This window comes from Pelodiscus sinensis, chromosome 7 (genome assembly GCF_049634645.1).
Source record: "Pelodiscus sinensis isolate JC-2024 chromosome 7, ASM4963464v1, whole genome shotgun sequence".
Lineage (NCBI taxonomy): Eukaryota > Metazoa > Chordata > Testudines > Trionychidae > Pelodiscus > Pelodiscus sinensis.
The window spans coordinates 37,209,484-37,234,854 of NC_134717.1; the positions used below are offsets into that span (position 1 = coordinate 37,209,484).

The window sequence follows — 25,371 nt, forward strand, 5'->3', positions numbered from 1 at the left end:
GGTGTCTCAGGCAGCCAAATCTTATTTAAATGGCTCCCAGTTCCTGGTCACAACACTACCCCTTATTGGGGCCAGAGCCATAAGACCTTTGAATAACCACATCAACCCCAGGCAGCTGCCAGGCAATGTGGTAGCAGTAGGGCCAGGAACCGTGAGCCCTTTGTTGTGTTTCTAATTCAAAGCCTCTGGCTTCAGACAACTCTGGGTGGAGGCTAGTCCCCAAGCCCTGCCCCTTCTGCCCCAGGCCTGTTGACTACCTACCAAAATTAATTAAGCAGCCCTGCTGCAAAAATTATTGCCAACCCCTACCATGAAAGCTTATGCCCTAATAAATCTGCTAGTTTCTAAGGTGCCATAGGACTCCTTATTGTTTTATCATAAACTCATTTGATTGTTACTTAATCTCTAAACATCTGATATTGAAGAAATGTAGAGAAAGTCTTTCAAAAACTTTTAGCTTTGACTGTATCTCAACAGACTCCACTTGTAAATCAAAGATTTTCTATTCAATACCATATGACTGATGGCATTACAAGACATTTGTTTACGGTGTTCTGTATATTTAAATGCTGCCCAAGTTGCTGTAAGGATATGCTACATGTTTGACAAGTATGTTACTCTCAGAATGTATGGATTTCAACATACTCAGGAGGTCGAGTGTCTGGTCCAAGATCCCGGTGCAAAGAAATTCTGTCACTTGCGAAAGCATTAAAACAGTGTTTCTCATCCCCACGCTCTTTCTCCTTCTGCTCTTCTTGGCTTAAATTGATAGTTTTGAATGCTTTACCAGAAGCTCCAGGAGCATTGGGGTCCTGAGAAGGTCGCTCTGAGAAGGGTTTCAGTTCTGCTAGTGTATAATGTCCTGGCAAACAGCGTCTCTCTCCAGGAATATTGGTTTGCCTAACCGGTGCTTTTATCTGCATTTTTGGCTTTGCACCTTTAATATTGTTCACAGCATTTAACATGAAACCTAATACATCACTTTTCTTTTCCACAATTTGTTTAATCTCTGGTTCATGTTCAGAATCTTGAAAACCTACTTCTCTTTGTAGTAAAAACAAAAATACTAGAAAAACAAAAACAACAATACTAAACTTCCAAACTTTCCAGTGGGAAAACAGTTTCTTAAACAATCGTCTTGGTATTCTTAGGTGAGCCATTCTGGTGTTAAAAGTTTATCACATCTATAAAAAACTCTGTTAAAGATGTCCTTTGGCATCAAACTGGTCACAATAATGTTTCTTGAAATAGAAACACCTGTAAATTAAAAAAGTATTAATATGTATGAAGTAAAATGTGAACAACAATGCAAAAATACAAAATGTGAAAAATTAATAGTAACTGATTTAACAAAGGGACCAAATTAAAGTTAAGTAAGCAACCTAAGTTCTGGCATTACCAATATTTGACTCTGCAACCTTAATGTTGTATTTTTATGTAATTGCGCAGACATTAAAGTAATAATTCCATATTTTACTAATTATTGTTTTATTTTATTACACTAAATTAACACAGGTTCTCTCCCACACTCCAAACCCATAAGCCAATTCTGTCCCCTACCTTCTTGCAGAAGCCCTCTCTTCAGCCTACCATCTAGGACTGGGGAGCCAGCTGCTGTCCTCCTGGTAGTACAGATTCTCCTCCTCTGAACCTGAACATTCTGGTCTCCAAATCCTCCCTCATGTTCTCAAAAGATCAACAGCCTTTTTGTCCTTCCTTCCCTCCTCCCTACCCAAACAAAAATATAGAAATTTCAACAGTTCTATTCTCCCTCAGAACATCTTGGCTGCTCTGCTCCCTGACTTCCCTAGATTTATTCCTTCTAGAGAGGGAAGCAAGAGAGTTCTCCTCATCCTACTTGACGCTACTCAGGCCAAATTTCCATTCACCGTAATCAGGTGGGTGAGCAGGTTTTTGAGGCCCTGGCATATATTAGTAATCTGGCTAAATTCAATATCGTATTATTAACTGTCTAATCTAATATATAAAGGAGAGCGTTTGTATGTTTGTGCTCTAATAACTTGGACACTATAAGACCTACCGCAACCAAACTTTCCATGGGATAACCTTTCCTCCAGGAGAAGGTTTTAAGGTACTTGGACCTGATCAGGCCTGATCTCAACCTGTAAAAATCAAAAATAACCCGCCACGCTGTACTTCAGGGGAGCCCCGCCCACCCTAGGTCACATGCCCACTGCCTGCGGCCCCGAAGTACTGTCCGGGACTTGCCCCACCCCCACGCGCAAAACAGCTCGAGCATCCACCCTGCCCTCCCGCGGCTAGAGTTACCAGATAGTCTTAAAAAAGAAAAATGGCCACAGTTGATGGGGGAACTGGTGGGAGGGGAGCAGGGCTGGCCAGGAGGAAGGGGAGGCCAGGAAGCAGGGCTGGTCGGGGGCAGCCGGCGGGAGCAGGGCTGGATGGGGGAGATCGGGAGGAGGAGAACCGGCCGGCAGGAAGCAGGGTTGGCGGGGGGGAGGGAGGGGCGAGGGAAGCGAATCGGCCAGTAAGGAGCAAGACCGAGCAACGCCGGGTAACTCCAGCTAGTGGGAATATAAGTGCTATTTAAAAAAAAAAAAAAAAAAGAAAAGAAAGAGATTTTGAGGCCCAGTCTTTTAATACTCAGTGAATTTCAGGTTATGCCAAGGCTGGTCAAAATATGATCTGCGGGCCAGATCCAGCCCACCAAACCACCGGATCCGGTCTGTGAGCGCCTCAGCCATTCCCTGCCTACCCCCAACCCCTGCTGCACTCTGCACGCTACTGCAAGGCCATGTGCTTCTGTGAATGCTGAGAGCCTGGAGGGAAGGCGCAAAGGATTCTCACACTGCTCCTGCCTCCAGTAGCTCCTAATGGCCAATTTCCAGCTAATAGCAGCTGCCTGCTTGCAGGACATGCAGCATGTGAAATGCTCCTCCCTCCCCGGGCTCACATGACCCTTGTAGCTACTGAGAGACATTACGCACATCCTCCCACCTCGAGGCCAATCATGGTCTCTGGGTGGGGGAGCACATGAAGTCTCTGGGCCCCACCTCTTCTGCCCAAGACCCTGTGCCTTCAAAAATTATTCCCAACCCCTGGGTTAATCTAAGGGTTCAAAAAGAGACCAATGTAGACATGTTCACATTTTCCCACAATTGATGAGGTCACAGGTTCTAAAATGGCATGTGGCTTGCAATCAGGTGGTACACAGGCATGAAGAGCAGTATTAGCTGTTATATAATCCTCTGCTTGTTTATTTTGGTTAGCAGTCAAGTCAATCTTCAGTTGTTTTGTGTGTCCGCTAGAACAAAAGTCATTAGCTTCAGAAAACTCACCAATGGATAACATATCAATTCATTTGAAAATTTACCTCTGTTATGCTCAGATCAACAGACTAGCTAGAGTAATCCCAAGGATTAGGATGGGGATGGGAAGCCAAGCAGGGAAAATGTAACAAACAACTTTGAACAGCTAAAAGAGACAAAGAGAGGCCGTAACTGTTTAGGAGAAAACTAACCCTCTACCCCCATATTGGGGTGCCTGCAATAAACTTTAGGTATGATAAAGGTGTGTAGGCTGTTTTTGTTTTAGACTTTTTTTCTGAATGCTATGTTATCGCTGATGTAAATACAGTTATGTTTTGGAGAAGTTATTCTGAGTCACTGCAAACCTGTGCAGATAGTCAAACAACACTCAGGCCTTCAGAATAATTACAGCTGGTATATGGAGGTACCAGAGCCTGGAGACCCACTCTAAAAGTGACTTATGGGATTCCACCCTGAGTGAAATGCAGTGTAAACCCTATAAGGTTGCCCATGGACAGAGAGAAAAGAAGAAAACAGCTCATCCTCTAATTTACAGAAGAAAGTAGGATTTGCAGGGTTCTTTAAGACATCAAAATAACTACACCTAATTAATGTGATATTAAATGTTTCAAGTACTTTTGAGAATTTCTGGATTAGCTCACAATTGGGACATCTGATATACCTGTCCTTAAACCACAAAATAAAAGCCTATAGTATAATTGTGCTACTTGATCATATATCTAATCCCCAAACTCTTCAAAAATAAACATTAACTTCTCCTTCTAGAAAAAACTATTAAATTAAACAAGTTATAATACCCTGCTGAAACACAACATAAATGTAGAATGGGGAACACATGAAGTAAATGAGGCTGTTTTGGGAAATTTCCAATCTCCTAAAATCCTTCTCCTAAATGGGACCCCCACTACAGAAAGGATGTGGATGCATTGGAGAGGGTCCAGCAGAGGGCAACCAAAATGATTAGGGTGCTGGAGTATATGACCTACAAGGAGAGACTGAGGAATTTGGGCTTATTTAGTCTGCAGAAGAGAAGAGTGAGTGGGGATTTGATAGCAGCCTTCAACTTCCTGAAGGGAGATTCCAAAGAGGATGGAGAGAGGCTGTTCATAGTAGTGACAGAGGGCAGAACAAGGAGCAATGGTCTCAAGTTACAGTGGGGGAGGTCTAGGTTGGCTATTGATGAAGTACTGGAATGGGTTACCTAGGGAAGAGGTGGAATCTCCATCCCTGGAGGTTGTTAAGTCTCGGCTTGACAATGCCCTGGCTGGGATGATTTAATTGGGATTGGTCCTGCTTTGGGCAGGGGGCTGGACTTGATGACCTCCTGAGGTCTCTTCTAGCCCTATGATTCTAAATAAATACTTCTGCTGTTCTGAGAGGCTTGAAAATAAAGGTATTTGGCTAGCACTTCTGTGACTGAACAAACATTTAGAACTAATGAAGATCCATGACAGGTGAGAAGACTGTAGTCAGAACAAGCCTCTAACAAGACTGGACAAAAATATTTATCTGTATGCATTAGGGATGTAAACCTAGGCTTTTTCGGTTAATCTAGTCGACTATTCATGTTCCTCCTCTCCCCCACTGCCTCTGAATAGGAGGCAGCAAAGGGGGAGGGGGGGAGCAGGAGCTGGTGCTAGTGGGAGCCATCTTAAAAGTCAGTTCCCCCCAGCACCATCTCTACAGTTCCACCTGTGTCCTCCCCTCGCCCCCCAAATACTGCTGCCTCTATCAGAAGCAGCAGCGCAGGTGAGGCAGGGGAGTCTGCTGCAGAGCAACCTCTGTTCACGCCGAGCTTGGGCCCACCCTGAGTAGAGGCTGCTCCAGCAGCAGTCCCTCTTTTGGAAGGGGGTGAGGGTGTCCCAGCTTCCTGCTGGGATGTAGCCCCTATCAGTGGCAATCCAGGCTGGTTGTGGACAGAGGCTGCTTTGCATATCTGAGGCTGCTTTGCAGCAGCAGCCCCTGTTCACAGCCAGCCTTGGCCACCGCAGACAGAGGTTGCTGCGAAGCAGCCTCCCCTGCTTCCTATCTCCCCCCGCCAACAGCCTCTGCCTGCAAGGAGCTCAAACCCCTGTGGACAGGGGCTGCTGCCATCCCATGCTGCTGCCTCCATATCAGAGGCAGCAGCGTGGGGCAGCAGGCAGCCAGTCTACGTGGGGAGCTGGTTTTGAAACTTGCTCCCCTTGCAGATCAGCTTCTGTTTGGTACCTTGCACTGCTGCCTCTGATACAGAGACAGCAGTATGTGGTGGTAGGGGGCTTCCTGGGAGCGGGGCTGGACTACACTAGGGATTACAGAATAGTCAACTAACCACTAAGAATTTATGTAGTTAGTTGATTATTTTATTGCACGATAGCTAACATCACTAGTATGCATACTGAATCCTTACATAGGAACCAACCATGAATGACTGGACAAGAAGACATCTGACAACCCCTGAAAAGACAAATTTGTAGGAGCAGATTACAGACAAGAATGTCACTACAGGTATAAATTACTTACTGAACTGTAGTTTGTAGAATTTTATACAACCAAAATACTGGTTGACATACCAAGAGGTACCAGTAAAGTGCTTTCATTGTGAGAGGGGAGAGAAGATGAAGGACGTAGTTGTTGAAACTATACTATTTCTGCCTTATTGCTTCTCCAGGTTGGACCTCCCTGGTCCGACATGACCAATCCTGACCCACGGGAGGTTAATGCTGGCCCTTCCGCTGCCAGCCTCTGGGCTCTTCCGGCGGGCCAGGCCCCACTCCCAGCAGCTTTCTGGTCCAGCAACAGAGATTCTGAAACCTCCCGATGTACTCTGTTCACTATTGGTATTGCAACATCACCAATGGTAATCCATCAGGTGGCAAGTATATCATTGCTTCTGGATTTTTGCAATTCCTGTGTTCATAAAGATCCATGCAACATCACCTTTTCAGACCAGCCCACACAGAAACCCAGCGATTCACTAGCTCTTGCATAATCATAGAAAACAAGCACTTTCTGTTTATGTACTCAGTGGTTCAGTAAGCTGGTTCCACAATAAATACACATGCCATCTATCACCCCACCACCGTTCTAGAACCTCCTTACTGCAAATCCGTCTATCCTGTACATTAACATGAGTGACAATCCTATGAACCAGGAAACATTTAATGGCTTTGCACACTTGGATCACAATGGCTCCCACTGTGGATTTTCAAACCCCAAAATTATTGACCAGTGATAGCAATCCTATGTTGCAAATTTCCAGAACATGGTTGCCACTTACTTCTCCACTGTCAATGCAGCATTCCTTTTGGTGTTCCCATAACAGCAGGCTAGAGCAAACTCTGTACAAAGATACAGGAACTTGCTCTTTTGTATCCCAAAGTTCTGAAGCCTCTGTTCCTCATTCCAAACATGCGCAATGCTATCCCACCAATCACAGCTCAATTCTCAGGCCAGCAAGTGTGCTCCATTAAGCGGAGCTGTTCCATGAATGCCAGCAGCAACCTGGCAATTTTTTTATGTTCATCAGCATTCACGTGTAGTGCTCAAATATATGCACTTCCTCATCACTATCCTGATCAGAGAAGTACTCCCTTACGATCTGCAAATACTCAATCATATATCCTATAGAAGACACACATATCAGAACTGTCCTGAGCACTGCAGGGTTCACGCTTGTTTCAAAAAGATGAAGATTGAAAAGCACCATATGAGACTGAACAAATGAAAAAAAAAAGCACAAAAATTAAGGGATGTGGCAAGTATTACAGGATGGAGAAAGTGGCATGGTTGGAACTTGATCCTTAGCTCTCAGCAAATTCTGGGCAAACTGCTATTATCTCACAAATTGCTGTGAAAGCATCCTAAATAGCACTGCACCAGATGCCAGGGCAAGGCAGACTGGGATATCTGCCTCTGGTCCACCACACTTTATATTAGTGCAAGCACCACTGATCGCAAGCAGCATGTAGCCAAATACAAACACACAAGACATATAAAAACTTCAGTGGCTATATGCCAAAGTGACTTATGTCAACCAAACTTTGTAGTTTAGATATGGCTTATGAGTTTTTTAAATATTTAGGATTGTTTCTTTTACAAAAGGAGCATACACCAGAAGCCCAGGGACATAAATACATAGCACAAAATATCAATATTCAGTGCCCAAGAACTTCCTTAACAGTTCAAGTTGGCTGGCAATGCCTTCTACTCTTCTAGAACATCATGTTTTCCTATGCTTAAACCTCTGACAACCAGAAAATAAGAGTTACAGTATAAGAGCCAGATCCACTGAGGATATACTGTTTCAGCCAGGTACACTCTATAATAAATAGATCGCAGGAGTAATAAAGCAGATGTACCTTTTTATGAAGCGTGTTATGTCCTTTCTCTCATTTGCATTGACTGGAACAGAGAACCACAGTTCAGATTGGAAGATTTGGAGGAGTGCATCCGCCCATCAAAAGGCACCAGACTCCTTATTTCTGTGCTGATTTTCAAGGGTTGTGCAAATAGAGGAGCAAAATATTCTTGGTGTGAGGATCTGTAACATCCAAGTAGCATATATAACAACACGCTATGGAGGAGGGGCAGGTGCTGATGATGCCGACCAAAGATTAAGCCAAAGATTAAGGAATGGCAATTCTGGTCTGGTTTGTGCAACGCAAGTAGATGAGTATAGGCCAGCTACAGTCAAGTGGTGTTCATTCAGCTCACCCTAAGTACAACTTTTGCTTCAGTAATGCTGTCTGACAGTTTTTCCTAGTGTAATCATGTGCAGTGTTCCCAAAAGTACTTCACATCATTTGGAAAGATAGAATGTTATAATGTCTCTCAGGGGCATCCCTCAAGAGGGTTACAGTTCAGGTTACAGAGAGTACTGGTATGTACCTTAATTCTATCTATTGGTTTTCAGAGATTTAATAAGCATTTAACATTCTGGAAGAATATGAGGCACTGCCAGTAAACTATAATTCTGTGTTCAAGTTTTTAGGCAATGAATTCCCCCTTGATTTTTGAGGAGGTAATATTATGAGACAGCCAGACATGACTAAAGAGCAGCAGTTATGTTTGGAGGGAGGAGGGTGGAAGAAGAGGGGAAGGAAGACATAAAGTGGCTTACTTCAAGCACCTCTCAGGGTACGTCTAGACTACATGCCTCTGTCACCAGAGGCATGTAGATTAGGCTACCAGACATAGGAAAATGAAGCGGCGATTTAAATAATCGCCGCTTCATTTAAATTTACATGGCTGCCACGCTGAGCCGACAAACAGCTAATCAGCTGTTTGTCGGCTCAGCGCGATAGTCTGGACGCGCGGGTGTCGACATCAAAGGTATTTGTCAACCACCCAGGTATGCCTCCTGGGATGAGGTTTACCTGGGTGGTCGACAAATACCTTTGATGTCGACACCCGCGCGTCCAGACTATCGCGCTGAGCCGACAAACAGCTGATCAGCTGTTTGTCGGCTCAGCGCGGCAGCCATGTAAATTTAAATGAAGCGGCGATTATTTAAATCGCCGCTTCATTTTCCTATGTCTGGTAGCCTAATCTACATGCCTCTGGCGACAGAGGCATGTAGTCTAGACGTACCCTCAGATATCGACTCTGACCACTTTCTGTTCCCTCCATAGCCCTAGTAGAGCTAGATGGGTCTCAAGCATGAATGAAGGTGAAGATGTATGGGCTGTGTAGAGAACATCCAACAGCTAGAGGCATTAAAGGGGAGTTCCAGATTCCACACTGCACCTGGAGAGCTAGTGTAGGGGGAAAAGGCTCTGCACAACCCCTTGCAATATAGGAGTATTGAAAAATATGAAGTGGCCATTCATCTCAGATACCCTATAGAAATGAATACAGCTTAACACAAGTAGCTCTCAGCGGGGTAGCCGTGTGAGTCTGTAACCAAAAAAGCCAACCAACCAAACAATGATCCTGTAGTACCTTAGGGTGTGTCTAGACTACAGGATTTTTTGGAAAAAACGTAGCCTTTTTTCGAAAAAAACTTCACCTGCATGTAGACTGCTGCCGCATTCTTTTGAAATTAAATCGAAAGAACGCAGTAGTTTTTTTGACCATGGAAAACCTCATTTTACCAGGAACACCACCTTTTTTTGAAAGTCCTTTAAAAAAAAAAAAGGCACAATTGAACGCAATCAGGGCTTTTTCGAAAGAGAGCATCCAGACTTCTTGGGTACTCTCTTTCGAAAAAGTAGTTTGCTTTTTTGAAAAGTGGTTGCAGTCTAGACGCTCTCTTTTGAAAGAGGCTTTTTCGACATTCTTTCGAAAAAGGCTTATAGTCTAGATGTACCCTTAGAAACTAACAAAAATATGTAAATACAGGCAGTCCCCGGGTTACATGGATCCGACTTACATCGGATCCCTACTTACAATTGGGGTGAGGCAACCCCGCACTAGCTGCTTCCCCCCAGCAGACCAGGGAGACGCGAAGCTAGTGCCCCCTCCCCTCCCCCCCAGCAGACCAGGGAGACGCGGAGCAGCTTTTCTCAGCAGACACCTCAGCTTGAGAATAAAGGACTGAGGGAAGTGAGGTGTGGGAGAATAAAACTGAGCTCTGGAGAAATGTTTGGCTAGAGTTTCCCCTACAATATGTACCAGTTCTGACTTACATACAAATTCAACTTAAGAACAAACCTACAGTCCCTATCTTGTACGTAACCCGGGGACTGCCTGTAGTACCATGAAAGCTCATGATACTACAAATAGCGCTGAGAGGTATAAAGTGACCCACTCATCTCAATGAATGTTATCTTCCTCTCTTACCTCGCTTATTCTGCCCGAGGCCCCACTCCTTCTGGGAGTGCACAGCCAACTCTTCCCCACTCTCCCCCCCCCCCCCACACACCTTGTTCAGGGGTCCAGCAATTCTGTCGGCTGCCCTAGCTGTTGGTACCACTCCAGATGCTTAAGACAGTTTCGATACATCACCCTTGACTCACATGCATACAGAAAAGTGGGGATGATTTCCGCATTGTAGATAGGATCTTAGTTTCCATCCACAGATCTCTATCAACAAAGACATGACAGAGCAACTTTCCAAAGAATTCGCTGGCACAATGAATCCTCTGTTTGATCTCCAGATCAAGACTGGCTGTCAGGGAGAGGTGGCTACCAAGGTAAGGGAAATGCTCAAAGTTTTCCAGGTATCAAAACAATTTGTGGGAGAAGGGTGATAACACGCACTTGGGTAGGCTGGTGGAACACACCTTAGTCTTCCCAGTGGCTAAGGGAAAGTCCCAAGCTATGATAGGCCCCTGAGAAAACATCACAGGGAAAAAGGTCTACAGAAATTCGGTCTCTTCCATCAGAATATCATTTTAAGGTTTTTTTTGTTGTTATTTGTGCTCTGCTTGATTTTTTTATACCAATTTGGCTGTTTTTAAATATGTCCACGAGTCATGTGACTAAAATTTTTCTAATGTCTGACTTACTTCAAGCCCCTTTTTTGAAGGAATATTTAGGTCTGGTCTACACTAAAAACAGCTGACTGACTCAGGGGTGTGTAAAATCCACACTGCCCCAGCAGCACCATTAAGTTGACCTAGCTCCCATTATAGACAGTGCTTTTTTTCCCCCCATTTGAAAGGATTTATATTTCATGTTTACAAAACATATGCATATAAAATCATACTGAAGCAAAATACTTTCACAAGGACTACATACAAATATTCCAATTCTGTCACTAAAGTGTAACATAGGCATATAAATATAATAGGTATAAATAAATACAGTATAACATTTACATGGAAGCTAAAGAAGCAAGTTGCTTTCTGAAGAGGAGGAAGGGTGGTTATAAAAATGTTTCACTTGAAACCACTCAGGATTCACATAGGTCTTTACTGAGAGGATTATAGCATCTAGTCAAGGTGGCCATAGCTAAGTCTGTACCTCAAATAACACCAACCTGACACCTAGTTTTTAATGCTCATTGGTAAGGGAGATTGAGATTTGAATCAAGCTGTTATTCTCCCCATACCTGGAAAATTCTAGAAAACATGAGACCTCACAGCTGGGCTACCTACTTCCTGCATTGTCAAATATGACTGCTCCTGCATCTGACCTACCATCTTCCAACTACCTACCTACTGCCTCTCTGGGAGGGATTGCCTATGCCAGTGGCTCCCAACCTTTTCGAGTATACAGACCCCTTTTTAATCTATTAAAATTTTATGGACCTCCCTAAACAATATTGCTATGCCTGCAGCCTGCATATCCCGCAGCCCACACTGCTTCCCAAGACGCGTCCCTCAGCCCATTCAGGAATCAGCATGGACTGAGGGACTTGCTGGCTGCTAGCAAGGCCTTCAACCAGCATTCAATGTGACTGAGGATATGCTGACTGTGAGAGGCTCCATACATTTATTTTAATTTCAATCTTAAACTTTCCACGGCCACCCTATAGTACTGTTGCAGATCACAAGTTGAGAACCACTGGCCTAGGTCAATGGAAGAACCACTTTGGTTGGTACAGACAGTGCTTATAGTGAAGCACTGCAGCAGCACAGCAGTGCCACTGTAGCACTTCAAATGTAGACAAGCCTTTATAGGGTTGAAATTGATAGGGAAAAGCTCCTGATTTGTGGAGACTGGATGAATTATTGTAGAAAGTTTAAATGTTTTCCATGTTAATTTTTCATGATAAACATAAGTTACTGTTTTCACAGAGAGCAGAATTCTACTGCTAAATTTGTCAATGTTAACCTTATGGTAGTCCTTAAAATAGTGCTCTCCCTGATGGGTGCATTTCTTGCTTCTCAGCAATCAGGGTAGTAAAAATAGATTTAAAAAAAATTGCAATAGGATTTTTTTATTTAAATCAGATTTCATTTTTATTTTTATTAAAAATATTTATAATGAAAGCTGAATTTAATACAAAATATGCTAAAACCCACATTTATAATCTCCTTAAATGTTTAATCAAAATAAATAAATATGCTGAATACATAAGCCCCCCTCAAAATCTTTGAGATAAAGGTTGTTTTTCCAATATAGAGAAAGAATCAGGAAATGTTTAATGTTGAGCATTATAAATATGGCACAAGAGGTCATGGATACACCCATGCACACTGCTACTGAATATGGAAATTGAAACCAGATATTACTTTGTTTAAGAACGCTTAGCTTGTACTTTTCAACTAAGAATAAATGCTGTGGCTTAAGGAGTCAAAAAAAGTTTCTTATTTTGCAAAATATAAATTATGTTGCATTAGTATGGTGAATAGGTTACAACAAAAAGACATGTTTTAGTAGAATCCATCTCTTTGTAAACATTGTGATACACATGGATTTTGAAACATATAGAGCTGTGAATCCATCAGTTCAGGGTAAGGCTTAACTTTATTTCATTTGATATTTACAAAGATGGCATCTATTGGACATTGTTCCCTCTAGTTTTTCCCATGTATATGCGGAATTAATGTTATGTGAGATTAGTGTTTTGAATCTTGTCTTCACAATATCCTCTGTTCCATTAAGTTGACTATGCATTGTGTGAAGAAATACTTCCTTTTGTTTTAAACCTATTAATTTAATTTGTTGATCCCTAGTTCTTGTGTTAGGAGAAGGAAATAAACTTTTTGTATTTACTTTCTCCATACCAACCATGATTTTGACTGCTATCATATCCCCTTTAATTATCTCTTTTCCAAGATCAAAGGTCCTGTCTTAATTCTGTATCCTTATACAGAAGCTGTTCAATAACCCATATCATTTTTTCAGTATATTTTCAAATTCCAATGCATTCTTTTAGAAATCTGCATGTGTTCAGGATGTGCGAACACCATTTATTAATATACAGGTACTTCATATTTTCTGTCTTCTTATCTATCTCTTTCCTAATGTTTCTTAACACTGTTACTTTTTCAGACTATCGCTACACGATGGGTGCGTCTAGACTTGCAAGATTTTGTGCAAAAGCGCTTGCTTTTGCGCAAAAACTTGCCAGCTGTCTACACTGGCCGCTTGAATTTGCGCAAGAGCACTGACTTTGTAATGTACAAAATCAGTGCTTCTTGCGCATATACTTTCACGCTCCCGCTCGGGAAAAAGCCCTCTTAGGGCCAGCGTAGACAAGGAAGAACTGTTTTGTGCAAAAAAGCCCCGATGGCTAAAATGGCAATTGGGGTTTTCTTGCGCAAAATCGCATCTAGACTGGCCACGGATGCTTTTGCGCAAAAGCACTTCTTGTGCAAAAGCATCCGTGCCAATCTAGATGCGCTTTTGCGGAAATACTTTTAACGGAAAAACTTTTCCGTTAAAAGTATTTCCGCAAAATCATGCCAGTCTAGACACAGCCATTGAGTGGATATTTTCAGAGAACAAGCCACAATGATTCCAAGATTTTAGTTGAGTTCTAACAACTGATTTAGACCCCATCATTTTACGGGTGGAGTTGGGATTATGTTTTTCAATGTGCACTAATCTATATTGAATTTTATCTGCCATTTTGTTGTCAGTCACCCAGTTTTGCAAGATCCTTTTTAACACTTAGCAGCCTATTTGGATTTAACTACTTTGATTAGTTTTATATCATTCGCAAATGTTGCCACGTTGATCCCCTTTTCCAGATAATGTATGGATATGAGGAACAATACTGGTCAAGCACAGGCTCCTGGAGGACACCACTGTTTACCTGTCTTTATTCTGAAAACTGACAATTAATATCTACCCTTTGTTTTCTATTTTTTAACCAGTTACTGATTCATGAGAAGACTTTCTCTCTTATTCCACGACAGCTTACTTTACTTAAGAGCCTTTGGTGAGGGAACTTGTCAGAGGCTTTCTGAAAAACTAAATGAATTATATCCATTGTACCATCCTTATCCACATGCTTGTTGACCCCCTCAAGGAATTCCAGTAGATTGACTCTTCCCTAACAAATCATGCTTATCTATATGTCTAGTAATTAATTCTGTTCTTTACTATAGTTCCAATTTAGGGATCACCTCCGGAGACTTTTTTTTTAATTGGCATATTAGATATCCTCCAGTCATCCGTTTTAGAAGCTGATTTAAATGACAGGTTACAGACTATATATAGTTAGTAGTTTTGCAGTTTCACATTGGAGTTTTCAAAACTGTTAGGTGAATGCCATCTGGCCCTGGTGACTTATTACTATTTCATTTACAAATTTTTTACAAAACCTCCCATGCTGATGCCTCAATTTGGGACAGTTCTTCAGATTTGTCAACTAAAAAGAATGGTTCAGATTTAGGAATTTCCCTCACATCATCAGCTGTTGAAGACCAATGCAAAAAATTCATTTAGTTTCTCTGCAATGGCCTCAGTGTCCTTGAGTGCTCTTTTAGCATCTTGACTGTCCACTGGTCACACTAGTTGTCTAGCAGGCTTACTGCTTCTGATGTACAGGCAGTCCCCGGGTTACGTACAAGATAGGGACTGTAGGTTTGTTCTTAAGTTAAATTGGTATGTAAGTCGGAACTGGTACATATTGTAGGGGAAACTCTAGCCAAACATTTTTTTTAGTTTTGGATAGCATAGGGAAAGGTTAACTCCCCTCTAATGTTTGTTTTGCTGTCTGTTCCCCTGTTCAGAAGATTTCACATCTATTTCTGTCCCTGTGACAAACTCAGGACTAAAGGAGTAACTCATCAAATACCAAACAGCTCTGCACCATGCTTTGAGCTAATAGCTTTATTTCCACACATCACCCAGGGTTCTATGAGGAGGGTCCTTTTTTTGCTAACACAATGAGGCCAGCACTTTGTTTGTTTTGGTGGAGTCTTTGTTTGCCCAGGGAGCCCAGCATGTATAGGGGGAGGAGGGGCGGAGAGGCTGCTTTTGTCTGCTGTTCGGCAGCCTGTTGCTCAGGGGAGGGGGCAGCCTGTTGCTGGCAGGGGGGGAGGGGGCAGCGGGCGTGGGGAGGCACTTTTCCTCTGCCCGGCAGCTCTGCGGGATCCCTGTCCCTGTGGCCAGCTGCTGCAGGCAGAGGCCAGTTGGAGCCGGCCGAAGAGGAGGAGGAGGAGGATTCTAGGACCCAGGTGAGCGAGCCCTGGGGACGCTGCTGCGCTCCGGGAGCCCGGCATGTTTAGAGGGGAGGAAGGGCAGAGAGGCTGCTTTTGTCTGTTCCGCAGCCTGTTGCTCAGGGGAGGGGGCAGCCTGTTGCTCAGGGGAGGGGGCAGCCTGTTGCTGGCAGGGGGGGGGGCAGCGGGCGTGGGGAGGCACTTTTCCTCTGCCCGGCAGCTCTGCGGGACCCCAGTCGGAGCCGGCCCGAGGAGGAAGAGGATCCTAGGACCCAGGTGAGCGAGCCCCAGGAATGCTGCTGCGCATGTGCGGGAGTTGCCTCACCCCGTTCGTATCTAGGGATCCGACGTAAGTCGGATCCACGTAAGTCGGGGACTGCCTGTACTTACAGTTATTTGCTTTTATTGTTTGAGTCTTTGCCTACCTTTTCAAATTCTTTTTTGGGCCTCCTAATTATATTTTTACACATTATTTGCCAGAGTTTATGCTCCTTTCTATTTTCCTTACTAGAATTTAACTTCCACTTTTCAAAGGATACCTTTTTGCCTCTCACTGCTTCTTTTACTTTGTTCTTTAGCTATGACTACAATTATTCTGGTCCCCTATTATTTTTAATTTGGGTATACATTTAAGTTAAGCCTCTATGATGGTGGCTATAAACATTTCCCGTAAAGATTGCAGCGATTTAACTTTTGGTATTCTACCTTTCGATTTCTATTTAGCTGACTGCTTTATTTTTTTTGTAATTCACCTTTATGAAATTAAATGCTACCATGGTGGGCTGCTATGGTATTGTTACCCTGTGTAGAGGCAATATGTATAACATGTATATAGGGTATACAAAATGGAGTCTGTGAAACTTCCATTTTGAAGAAGGATGTTTTTACCACAAGTGTAGCTTTCCGCCAAAAGATCAGCAGCATTGCACACGACCCTCTCTATCTGTGCACTCATCTTAAGCCACGTGTACTTATCTCTATAGTGTTGCACCCCTCACCAAAGATGCACTCATCTCTCTAATCATCTGCACACGGCCCTAAATATTGCACTCAGCATGTCAACCCATTTTCCTGCCTCAAGGCCAATAAAAGGTCTGGGCTGAGGAGAGTTCAGGTTCCTCTGGTTCTTTGGATTCCTTAGGTTCCATACCCTTTTGTGTTAGTGTCTATTCAGTATAACATCTTTGGATTAAAAGACTGTGTGAAGCCTTTTGTTTTTGACTCACATACCGCTCACATGTGGAAACATCCCACGTAAGGGTTTTTGGGTTGGAGTCATACTACTTTTGGACCTGGACTTTGTCATCATCCCAATTACGTTCCGGATCGGATGGTTTCGCTGAAGAGCCAACCAGTACCGTACCCAGGGAGAGCCATTATCCTAGATGATCAAAGATCTTTCAGCAGCCCTAGGCCACAAGGCGAGGAACACTGCACCGAGGGATCTCCTCGCTGGTCCTCCTTTGAGGCTTTAAATTATCTAAGAAGTTGCAGAACATGAGCGCTAATCGCCTGACATTTTGTAAAGTATTACCTTTTGTGGATGGGTCTTTTCTATCTTATTTATATCTAGGGATAGGGTGGGTCGTGTTCTTGTTCCTGTTTTTGCTGTTTAAATTTAATACATGGTTTGACCCTAAACCTTGTGTGCCTGATTATTGGGTCATTTAATCACCAGTGATAGAGATACAGATTACCAAGCGTAACTCGCATCTGGTTCAGGGATTATTAACAGCTAGTCAGAGAGAGTCTAATTGTCTTCCAAATTAACGTTATCTTGTTTCCTGGGTAACAATGTCCTCCTCAAACTCGCCCCTCTGCCCGCCCACATGTTACATTTATTTTTGTATTTCAGGACTAGCTGCTTCAAGACGCAGTCAGTTAAGGTGTCAATAAACTTCATCTCTGCACCCCATCCTGAGATGATATATACCCAGTCAATATGGGGATAGATGAAATCCTCCATTAAGTTTTTTTTAAATTTTCATAGTCTCACTAATTTTCCTGAGCATTTCACAATCACTATCACATTGTTGGTCATGCGGTGGGTGAGGTAACCCTATGGCTATACTCTTATTTTCATGTCTCCCACATTATGTCCATAATATTCAAGTTCACATTTTTTTCAATTCACAGTACAAACCATCTGCTTGTTTCCCTTTTTAGTTTCTTATAACTTTTCAAATAAGTTACATTTGGGTTGAAACTGTTTGGCCTTAGGTCAAAAGCTTCTTTTGAAGTAACAACAAAATTCAGCCAGCCATTTTGGTCTCTGTATACAATACTCACACTTGTCCAATATGTTCCAATTGAAATGTTGTCCATCTATAAGTTAAAAATGGCTAACAATTTTGTTGAAAATGCCTTCTTAATAAATTACCATTAAAGGACTGGACTGTACCTCAAGGAGTTTAGTTCAAGTATTTTGAAGTTAAAAACACCGACATATTTGTATACATACACAGTGCTGCACCCTTTCACACATCCAAATTCCCTCTCAGAGCCCACACAACCTCCTGCACCTGAACTCTTTCCCAGAGCTTGTACCCTGCACCCTTGTCCCACTCCCCAACCTCTGCTCCAATCTGGTGAAATTTTGTGAGAGTGACAGAGAGGAGGTAGATGGATTGAGCGCCGGGTGGGGCCTTGGAGAAGTGGTGGGATGGGGCATGGCCTCAAGGAAAGAGATCGGAGGGCTTTTGGGTTTGCCTGACTAAATAGTTGGCAATCCTACTGGACTGGAAGCCCTTGCTGTGTCGGAGAAGCGTACACACCACTGCAGCTAACAGCTCGCTGGGCACTATCTGGCACAGGCACACAACCACCCAAATGTCAGGCAGACTGCACAGCTTTTACATGTTGTCAGTACACTGACAGTTCTGTACTGGAGCCCAGAATTGCTGTCAGTGGGCCAGCCAGCCACCATGCATGGTGCCATGACAGTTAGGGAGGTTGCACTAACCTCAATAACTCATTAAATCAATTATATACTTGGCCTAAGTTACCTAAAAATATCCTTTGGATTATCGCTAAGTAAGTTGTTTTTCTTAGTAGTGTAATGCTTAAGGTAATATAGAGCGTAACATTAAAATTAAAAATGTAACAAATGTTGGCCCACCGACTATGCAAAATATTATAAATACATTAGGAGACTTGAAGATAACTGTAAATACCATACTGTGGATTTGTCATGTTTTATACCACAGATGTTGCAATAATCATTTTTCATTTTATTAAATTATTTGTAAAAGCATGTAATGATTATAGTTATACAAAATGTTTAAAACAAAACTTTGTAGTTGGGGAGTTTCAATTGTGTGGACGTGTAAGTTTACCTCATAATAACAATTTTTGTAAACCAAATCAACTCTGTTATTGTTATGAGCTGAGTGAAACTGAATTAAGTTGGATGGATGTCCAACACAACTGTAAGGATAAATTAACCACAAATCCCTGCCTATGGTAAAAGGATCATGTGAATGTCTTGTTCTGCTCATTCCGTCTGAGATTATGTCTACTCTCAAATTGCTAGTGACACAGCTGCAGCAGTGTTTCAATGTAGACACTTACTATAATGACAGGAAAGGTTCTTTCTTCACCCTAGTTCAGTAATAGATTCACTTAAAATGCCATAGCAGCAGTTCATTACCTGTGCTGACCAGAAATAAACCAACTTAATTTTGTAATAGACCAAGGCTTTGTCTACACTGCGACAGTTTGGCAACAAAAGCACTGTGGACATACAAAAATCAGCAAAAGTGAAAACTGGTCAAACTGGTTTATTTTTTCTGACTCCTGTTGTTGACATTTCATGGCCACATTGCTTAGCTCTATCTGTCAACAGGGGAGCTAGCAATGTGGATAGATATCCCACAGTGCAGTGCAGTGGAAAGGCAGAGCTGATTCTTGTGCTTCTTGGGATTTCCTCTGAGTTGTGAGCTCTCTGTGCTGAGGAATCAGTGTTTCTATATCGTGTTGCCAATTTTTCCCAGGCCAGTGCTAAAAATTTCCCAAATCTGATGAAAAATTCCCAGATTATTTTTTATATGTTATAAAGGTTACATTCATAGCTACACTAGTATCAATATATTTTAAGTACTCCTCACACTCTAGACCAGTATACATTTCATTAATTTTGATAAAATTAGAAGGATGCGACACATTAACTTTCATTAATTCACCTTTTAGGAAATGTGGTTTTAAGTAATTTGTTGCAATTACTTTGAAAAGTTTCACTGACTCTGGTTTAATGCAATGAATGAGTGGAGATTTGCTTTGAAAGAAAGCACTGAATTTGTTCATGTAATCCAAAACATATTTCAAAAATAGTAGGTAGGCTTTAAGTTCTGGATTACACATTGCATCATATATTTATTTTGCTTTTGGACTTTTTTGATCAACACATTTAAGTTGTATATAGTTAAACAGGGCATCCCACAACACTAATATTCTATTTACACAAGGTTTTACAGCTAACCACCTTGTTTGACTTGGTTTTAACATAGATAACTTTAAATGGAGAAAATATTCAATCATCTCCTCAAATTCTTCTTTCTTTTTAACACTATGTGCTGGATAGTTAGTGATATTTGTTATAAACTGCTCTACAAAATCAGGCAAAACTGTAGAAGCTGAACTTGATATCAGGGCTGATATATGGCAAATACATCTGAGCAAAAATATATTTGGAACATCCTCTTTAAGTTTAGAGAAAAAGGAATTCTTTGCTCCTATCATCACATTTGCACCATCACAAGCAACACCCAAAATATTATTCAATGGGATTTTTTTTTGAACATTGACTCCTTGAATTTAGTATAAATGCCTTCCGCTGTACAATTTTTAGCATGAAGTTCCATGAGTTCTAATAATTGACAGGCAACCCTATTGACCAATTGAGAGCAGTTGATAAATCTGAATCATCCTCAAAATTTTATTCCAAAGGAACGACAAAATGAACAGAAATTTAAATTTTACTGAACATTTCCCAGGATTTAACAGATTTTCAAGAAAATTCCCAATTTCCCATTTTGACCAAAAATTCCCAATTTCCCATTTTACTCAAAAATTCCCAGAATTTGGGAAATTTCCCAGGATATAGAAACACTTTGAGGAATGCCAAAGCAGCACAGTAATCTCTCTAGCCCTCTGCCTGCTGCTGCTATGTTTCTATCAGGGCAGAATGGAAGCATTCTAATGATTTGCTCTTTGCTTGTTCTCCAAACAGAGCAGCTCAATTAGCTGTCACATACTTCCTAGAGATTTGGAAGGGAAGGGTGCATGCTGCCGGGCAGCAGAGATCACAAAAATTGAGCACAGCCATCAGGGCAGGCATTGTGGGATACTGGCCAGTTCTCTCGACAAAACAAACAATAGAGTCCACACTGGCTCTTTGTCGACAATAAAGGGAGGGAAAAGACAAAAGTCTCTCACAGGGCTGGAAGTTTTTTGTCACCAAAACTGGGTGTTATTCCTGACAAAAGTCACAGTGCAGTGTAAATGCTCGCACTGCTTTGTTACCAAAAGGCTTTGTTTTTGGTGACAAAATGTACCCGTGTAGACAAGGCCCACACCTTTATCTGCCTCTCTGAGCGATGATAGGTGGGTAGACTGGGGGTTAGAGTCTGCATCTCTCAGTGGTATGGAGTTTTCACAGCCATGAAAGACAAGCTGTGCTGATGTAAGTTTTCTGTAGACCTGCTCTGAAGCATCTGGCATTAGCCACTCAGAAGATAGGTTACAGGGCTAGATGGACCATGGGTCTACCCTGTATGGACATTTATATGTAACACATCTAGAATTTTTGGACTGTTTGGGAGGAGGGGCTTTGCTGAGTATTGTCTCAGATAACTGTTGCGAATGAAAGATTGGAAATTAGTAGAATCGAAAGATGCTGAGGACAAGAACAAAAGGCAGAGGCCAGGATTTAAAATCTCATGTAATCAATTAACCGGTTAAATGTTCTTTATAGCCATTTAACCACTTACACAGGGTGGGCGGGGGACTGCTCTGGCTGGACTGCCACAGGCAGAGGCTGCTCTGGTGAGACTGGTGCACCCCCCACCACCCTTGGCGGCAGGCTGCTCTGGATAGCCTGGGGGTCTGTGGCAGGCAGGAGGCTGGCCCATCCATGCCACCAGTTAACCATTGTCATCCCTAGCAGAGCCAAAAGGTGAGAAAGTTAAACACTGGCTCCTGAGCACAGTATGACTCTGGAAAAAGATATACAGCACGTTCTCTAGGTCTAGTATTGCCCAGAGTGGCTTGATGCGGTAAGCTAAGTAATTGGACATTTTGTTTTTTGTTCCTGCTACATTCAAAGAAGGAAGATTTTGTACATTCCTATAAACAAGACTACATAAAACGAAGACTCCATCCATTTCCACTTTTAACTGGAGCATCCCCAAAAGTGGCACCACTTGGGGGTGAGGAGGCTGAGCAAATACCCTCTCCCCTCACCAAAGGTTTTTGCACTTGCTTCAAGTTCTGTAGACCAGAGACTGGTTGGGCCAGAACCTGACCACTTTTAAGAGCAGCTGCAATACTTAAACAGTAAACAGTACGGCTGCTGTCAGAAAGGTCTGAAGTGCTACGTCAGTCTATATGATCACTTCATTACTGAAATGCCATCTGGCTGGCTGTCCAGAGAAATGGAATGGCCAGGCCAAATATCAGGGAGTGGCATCTCTCAAATTTGTCCTGACACAAGATGGAGGAACATTATAACTTAGTGCACAAGGAATCTATTCCTGTACAGCAGTCTATAGCACTGAATAGGAAAGTCTGCCAGGAACTCAACTCCTGGTGGCACTGGCTCATGCACTGCTGGATAAGAATGAGACTTTTACCTAGTAGATGGAGAAATATGGTGGCATCCTGCTGGGCCAAGGATGGAGAAGAGAAGAGACCAGAACAGCTCACATGGGCAGGCAGGAACCAGAATTTACACCTCCCTTCATGTATCTCAGCAGTTCCAAACCTTTTCCAGATGGGGACTCATTTTGACAATTCAGGAAGACTTGGTGACCCAAGGCAATTCAAAAAATGGAGGAAGGAGGGGAGACAGAGACACCTGGGGAGACACTTGGTGTCCCTTTTGAAATGTAATGGCCCATATTTGGGTCCCGACCCATAGGTTGGGAAACCCTCTAAACTGGTGCCACTGGTTTTCCCAGGGCCCTGAACTGTGACTAATCACGTCGATTAGATTAAAAGGCAGCAGCGCTCTACTGAGGAGAAAACAAGCTGCAGACAGCACCTGAAGGGACTAGCCAACACGGCAGGATCCGCCTCCTTTAGTCAACAGGGGTGTTTGCGGAGCGGCCGGATAATGGCTAGCGTTTCCTGGAGACTTGTTTGCCTTTGCCAGCCGCTCGCTTCTACTTCCCAAGCAGCCTTTGGCAATTGCTTGGCTTTGCACCTCCCCGGGAGCGGGCACACGCCCGGCCCTAGCCAGAGCTGGGCTGCGCTCGAGCGGGCAGGCGAATCCGACCCTGGGCCTCTGCCAGCCCCACATGGGGCACCGCGCCTCCCTGGCGGGGCCACGGCCCGAGAACCGGCCACAGCCGCGCGGGGCCAGGCTGGCGGGCGGGGCGGCCACCTCAAGAGGGCTCCGCAGCTGCAGCCGGGGCGCCCGCCTGCCGGCCCCTCACACTGCCCGCCCCCGAGATGGCGCCGGCGCCCCCCAGCGGCCGGGGCAGCTCACCTCTAGTGGCGGGAAGACGCGGAGCAGGCGCCCGGACTCTCCTCAGCTCGCCTCCAGCCGGCGGAGCCGCTGCTGCGTCCACGGCCACGTCCAGGTGAGCTCCGGGGGCTGGGGCGCGCACTGCGCCTGCGCGCCGGCCCCGCCCCCAGCCTTACCTAGCCGCCCAGGTAGGTGCGCGGAGCGGCGAGCCTGAGCGCAGCTCGCGTGTGGCAGTCGCGTGCGAGACTCGCTGGCCGCGGTTCCTGTGCTCCTTCGCCTCTGCTGCTGCCGCCAGCAAAGCTGCTCCGGGACGCCGACAGCCTCCGGCGCGATCGAGACACGCACCTGGCTTCCCCTCTCCCAGGTCTCCAGCGGGCGAGCTCCCCTGGCCTAGCTTAGGGCTGTAGAATAAGCTCTGGGGAGCTCTCATCTCCCAAACCAGTGCGCAGTAATCGAGCTAGCCATGTAAGAGGAAAAGGCATGGCCACGGGACGCAGTTTCACTCGTGCCACTCACTGCCAGCCACTTTCCCTCTTCTGCCATGCAGGGGAGTTTATTGCATTTGAAGTAAGCAGCCCGCAAACACCGCTGCAGTGGGGTAGAGGTCACCATTGTCGCCTTTGCTCTGAAACGCTCCTACAAAGCCATGATCATCCCTCCCCCTTTGTGGGGCTGCATAAGCACCTCAAACACTTCTCAGTACTCGGGTTTTCTTAGTTGCACCAGATTTCCTCTCTATAGCGTGTCTAATTATTCAGGATGATGTTACAAAATGTACAGAATATAAACAGTTATTTGGAGAAGGACTACCATTCAGGCTGTTCATACAGTGTCTACCTCACTGGAGGTCAGAGCTGGTTTAGGGCAAATGTCATAATACTAATACTGTTGTAATACCACCGTCAAGCTATCCTATATTTATTACATTTGTTTAGATTTTTTTATTTACCCTCTTATTCAATTGTATTTCAAGGTAGTTTCTGCAGTTCTCTTTGCTATAATTCATTATATACTTACAAACATCACAGGGGTATGACTCATGAGCTGCATGAAGACTGATCCAGATTAAGATTTTTTTTTTAATGTCTGCATAAATGAATCTAAAAGAACAATCGTTCCTTGTCTGTCTGGTTCTAATGAGAGTTCAGACAAATGACAAACCAGACATTTGTAGTTAGTTATCTAATGTTAGAATAAGCTTAAGTAATAAAGATTCCACAAGAAGCATAATTTTACTATGCAGATCTAGTCTATATCATCATAGCACACAAGAAATATCAAAATTGTACCACTCTTGAAATTTAAACATTGTTCTGTGAAGTACACTTCAAGAGTGCTTTTTCTTAACTTTTTATCCCTGTTTTCTAGAAATAATTGCACAGGATGGGTAACTTTTTTAAAAAAAATACGGTTTTCCTACCCTTTCTCTCATTTTCTTTAATTTGTAATCGGTAGATATGTTTTCTTTTGCAGCATTTCAGGGTTGACATTTAATTTAACAACAGGATGCTCTGTTTTTTCTTCAAAAGGGTAAGCAGCGCATGTAAGATTTAGTTGACCAGGCACCCTCAGCATGTTACTGGGGGGAAAACACCATGGCTACATCTACACTGGCATGATTTTCCGGAAATGCTTTTAACAGAAAAGTTTTCCGTTAAAAGCATTTTCAGAAAAGCGCGTCTAGATTGGCAGGACGCTTTTCCGCAAAAGCACTTTTTGCAGAAAAGCATCCAGGGCCAATCTAGACGCGCTTTTCCGCAAAAAAGCCCCGATCGCCATTTTCGCGATCGGGGCTTTTTTGCGGAAAACAAATCTCAGCTGTCTACACTGGCCCTTTTGTGCAAAAGTTTTTTGGAAAAAGACTTTTGCCCGAACGGGAGCAGCATAGTATTTCCGCAGAAGCACTGACGATCTTACATGAGATTGTCAGTGCTTTTGCGGAAATTCAAACGGCCAGTGTAGACAGCTGGCAAGTTTTTCTGCAAAAGCAGATGATTTTGCAGAAAAACTTGCCAGTCTAGACACAGCCCATTTAAAAAAGCCATGAGATACAATCACAGTACTTAGTGTGATAGCTTTCCTCTCTCTACCTCCCTTTCCTTTACCACAACAGTATAAAATCTCCTCTACAAAGATATATTATGTGCTGCAAAAAATTTCAGAACCAAATTAAATGATGTATGAGTATGTTCTAAAAACTTTGCAGGAGGGGAAAAAAACAAGCTGATGTCCTATGTTTGTCTCATGATCTTCTAGCTCAAATGTTCTTTATACATATTTTTAAAAAACTAGAGAATCTCAAAGTCAAGCTGTCTTTGTTTTGGCTTACTGGTAAGTAGTCTGCCATTAGCCGTAATGTAAATTTTGCTGAGCCACCTCAGACTCCTGTTATATTGAC

The 25,371-nt window shown here is 43.3% G+C and overlaps 1 protein-coding gene across 4 annotated transcripts in view; it reads right to left on the bottom strand.

The window, feature by feature from the left end:
- The window catches only part of GALNT3 (polypeptide N-acetylgalactosaminyltransferase 3), a 44,853-nt gene extending 21,704 nt beyond the window's left edge, over positions 1 to 23,149 (bottom strand). The window contains exons 1-2 of one of the 4 annotated variants that reach the window (XM_075933522.1): positions 22,995 to 23,149; positions 646 to 1,257 (exon numbers count right to left, since the gene is read on the bottom strand). In XM_075933522.1, the coding sequence (XP_075789637.1) occupies positions 646 to 1,160 (515 nt within the window). In that variant the 5' untranslated portion in view covers positions 1,161 to 1,257; positions 22,995 to 23,149. Of the gene's footprint in view, positions 1 to 645; positions 1,258 to 1,560; positions 1,586 to 2,041; positions 2,066 to 7,648; positions 7,782 to 22,994 lie in introns of those variants that run through there. The other 3 variants (XM_075933523.1, XM_075933525.1, XM_075933524.1) reach the window with 3 other exon arrangements.
- Between the last annotated feature and the right edge of the window lie 2,222 nt (positions 23,150 to 25,371).